The sequence below is a fragment of the Berghia stephanieae genome, chromosome 4, assembly GCF_034508935.2.
Source record: "Berghia stephanieae isolate SIO BIC M18660-M18661 chromosome 4, UCSD_Bste_1.3, whole genome shotgun sequence".
Classification (NCBI taxonomy): Eukaryota; Metazoa; Mollusca; class Gastropoda; order Nudibranchia; family Aeolidiidae; genus Berghia; species Berghia stephanieae.
The window spans coordinates 78,152,596-78,156,186 of NC_088363.1; the positions used below are offsets into that span (position 1 = coordinate 78,152,596).

Here is a 3,591-nt window from a genome sequence, read left to right on the forward strand (position 1 = left end):
TAATAATAAAAATAATAGTAATAATAATAATAATAATAATGATGATGATGATGATGATATAATAATAATAATAATAATAATAATAACAATAAAATAATAATGTAATAATAATAATAATATAATAATAATGAATAATAATAATAATAATAATAATAATAATAAAAATAATAATAAATAATAATAATAATAATAATAATAATAATAATAATAACAATACAAATAATGATGATGAAAATAATATAACACACTTCACACACACACACACACACACGCACAGACACACACACACACACCCACACCCACCCACACACACACACATACACACACACATGAACACACGCACACCAAGGTACAATAGCATTTACTCAAAGAAAATCTAAGGTATAAGTATAAAGAAACTATCTATTTTCAGACAGTTTTAGCGAAGTCAGACTTAGAAATGCTGTGTGCTCCATAACTCGAGTTGAAAGAATATTTAAATTTAACGGGTTTTCTGCTCTAGTGACTAGAGGATACTTATTCAATGAAGAAACGAGTAAAAAGGGCTTATTCTGAGGTCTCAACTTTTACATCCGTCAGTCCATGAGTGATCGGCTCAGACCAGTGTCAAAAACGCAGCACAACAATCAGTGTCGCGTTCATTTAATGTTGAAAGCACATTATCTTTTCCATGGATTAGATACTCTTCTAATTCTGCCAGTATCTCAAATCTATTTGACAGGGAATGTGAAATTTAACAATTAATTTTCTTGAAATTCGCATACCACCTATGCCTTGTAGAGCGCCATTGAACACGTGAGGTGTATATTGGCGCTGTATAAATATTATTTATTTATGTATTTATTTATATATCAATGTCGGACGGAATACTGCAAAGAGTCCTTATAACACTTTTTTACCTCACACAAACCACTAAGACTTAATTATTGGGCATGGCAACACATCCGTCAGATGAGTGGAAATGTAATTTTTTTAGGCAAAGTCCAATAGTTAAAAAACGCTCGAGTAAAAACAAAAATTAAACAAAACTAAAAAACTAACAAAAAGAAAAACAAAACAAAAAACCCCCCAAAAAAACACCCAAAACAAACAAACAAACTAAACAAAAGATCCTTAAAAAACAAAAATCCACCCCCCCCCCCTTTCCAAATACAAAGCGAACAAAAAAAAACAATAAAATGACCCATTATTGTTCCGAGGGGGTTCCATCAGCTGTCACTATCTTGATCCAGTGATAACAAATGTCAACATAATTCACGACATTAAGTTGATGAAATGCTGCAAACTCATCTCATGCCATTCTTTACGTGGATATGTTCTTTACAAAGATAAAAATTTACTACTAGCTTTAAGGATAATTTTATGGAAACTCGATACACTCAAAAATATATGTCAAGGTGGGCCGCCAATCTCTCCTTATTTTACATAACTAAAGGTACACTGTGGTCACTTAATGTTACTAAAAGTAACTTCTCTGAAAAAGAGTCTGAACTTTCAATTCTCCAAATACATATAAAACAGGACATTTTTTGAAGACAATTGATCCATCTTCACCCCTTCGGCAGAGATCACTTGATATGGGGGTTTGGAGTTCAAATATTCGATTCCTAATCCTAGGACGTTACAAGGATTGTCACAATCACGATACCACCAACCCGACCCAGCCCTGAACGCACAATTTTTCTCAATACTTTCATCATTGTCGGCGTCCCGGGTAGAAAACGGCACGTTTTGTAAAGTACCTAAACAGTCGCCAAGCCGAAATCCAAAATTCTTCCTGCCGTAGGAATCATCAGTTGTGTCGAAAGTAAAACTGTACTTTTTATTTTCATTCGCGACTTTAAAATTCACATAGTCTCGATAAATAGTATCTTTTTTCAATCGTGAATTTGGACAGAATGCAAGAACCATAGCATTAAAGCCTGCATTTGATAATCTGTGCAAGGCGTACAGACCACCCCAAAATTCTCCATTGCTATAGTAAAATCCATTTACGTAGTCTATCCAAGACCTATTAAAGTTATTTATCCCGCTATTTTCCAAAATATTAAAATTGAAGTATTCCAATGACGTATCTACCCGACATGTAACAATAAATGGTTTATGTCCATTACTGTCTGGATCGATATAAACCTTGTGAAAACCTGTCCCATAGCCAATTGAAGGAAGATCAGAACATTTCTTTGGACACTTGTTACAGGTTTCACCGTAAAATCCATCGACACAATTGCATGAATGAGTCGTAGTGTTCCATGTACCATGTGCACAGTATTTTTTCATATATCGATGGTTCTTATTCTCAACTGTACAACCAGAAATAAAGGGGCATTCTTTGTGAAGAAAACAGAGTCCCGTCTCATCCACACTGGCTCCAATACAATGCCTGTCCAATCCACATAAAAACATACATCGCAGAGGAATTCGATGTCCTGGAATTTTTCTAGAACATTCCCTGTCTAATCTTTGCGTTAGGTCACATAGAGCTTTTTCTTTGAAGAATTTGGATGAAGTCACATTGTAAGAGTTTGCCACTGCGACCAAGAAATATATCCGAAATGTAAAATACACCAGGGTTGCCATATTGCGTTCATGCCTTGTTCTAAGACATCGTATGCAACAACTAATGTTTGTATTTTACATCTATCAGAAGTAAAAGTCAGAAAAGAAAATAAAGCATCTTAGAGACTTGGCTAATACTTGTTCACATTCTTTTCAGCTCATTGCGATGGAACGATGCTTAGATCTTGTAATCTAAGATCCGAATTTCCCCACGTCATTTTTTTTCAACTTGCATCACGAACTAGATTTTACTGTACTTTTCGTTTTAGATCACCGTCCTTCGTAATTTTTATAGGCACCGTTTTAACTGTAGAACCAGTGAATCAGAATACTTGTTAGAAAAAATAACTCAAGTGTCACTCACCCACTAAAATATTAGAAACTCTCATTTTGAATAATTGATGATTATTCCGTTTCTAAGCATTAACCAATCAGATTATTTCCTGCCATTTAGCTCGTTCCATCCCCTTGACTACATTTCCGGTTAACAAAAAGGCCTGAGCTACCCTTTGTACATGCCAAATAGACAAATAAATCAGGTCCAAAAGTGAGTATTTCTCACAATTTTGTGACACACTGATGACGAAATTGCATCGTGACGACACTATACAATTTAAAAAATCGTCTGTGTTAAAATTGTGAGTAATGCTCAGGATCTGTGGTTGATTGCTTCGGGTGCTAGGCAAGTACTCAAGGTGGCTCTCGGTCTTCGGTTCACGTTTATCGGTTTATTTCAGAGGGAAAATTAAATATACTTTATTTTAAAGTTTCGAGTCAAAAATAAAACCACTGAAATGTTAATTCGACTTAGTTTTAATGAACTTTACAATAACTGACGTGATTGTCATAAATGTATGCACTCTATGTTGATTGAATAACTCGAGACTCATACTATTATAAATTATAGTAAACGAGGCAATATCTTGATAGCCATAAGACCGTGAGGTCATGGAAGAACCATAAACATCTTATCGTTGCGAAAACAGTTTGCCTGACAACGACGCAGATAATATGTTAAAAAAAAAAAAATAA

General features: G+C 34.3%; 1 protein-coding gene across 1 annotated transcript; it reads right to left on the minus strand.

Annotated features, from left to right (window-relative positions):
- Nucleotides 1-288: 288 nt before the first annotated feature.
- Nucleotides 289-2,948, minus strand: LOC144972102 (ficolin-2-like). Its single transcript, XM_078913191.1, has one exon. It carries the CDS (start codon nt 2,578-2,580, stop codon nt 1,495-1,497), a length of 1,086 nt encoding a protein of 361 aa, XP_078769317.1. The 5' UTR covers nt 2,581-2,948; the 3' UTR covers nt 289-1,494.
- Between the last annotated feature and the right edge of the window lie 643 nt (nt 2,949-3,591).

Bases quoted from the DNA above. Each gene is read 5' to 3' on its own strand.
- LOC144972102 (XM_078913191.1), bottom strand. From the start codon at position 2,580: ATGGCAACCCTGGTGTATTTTACATTTCGGATATATTTCTTGGTCGCA.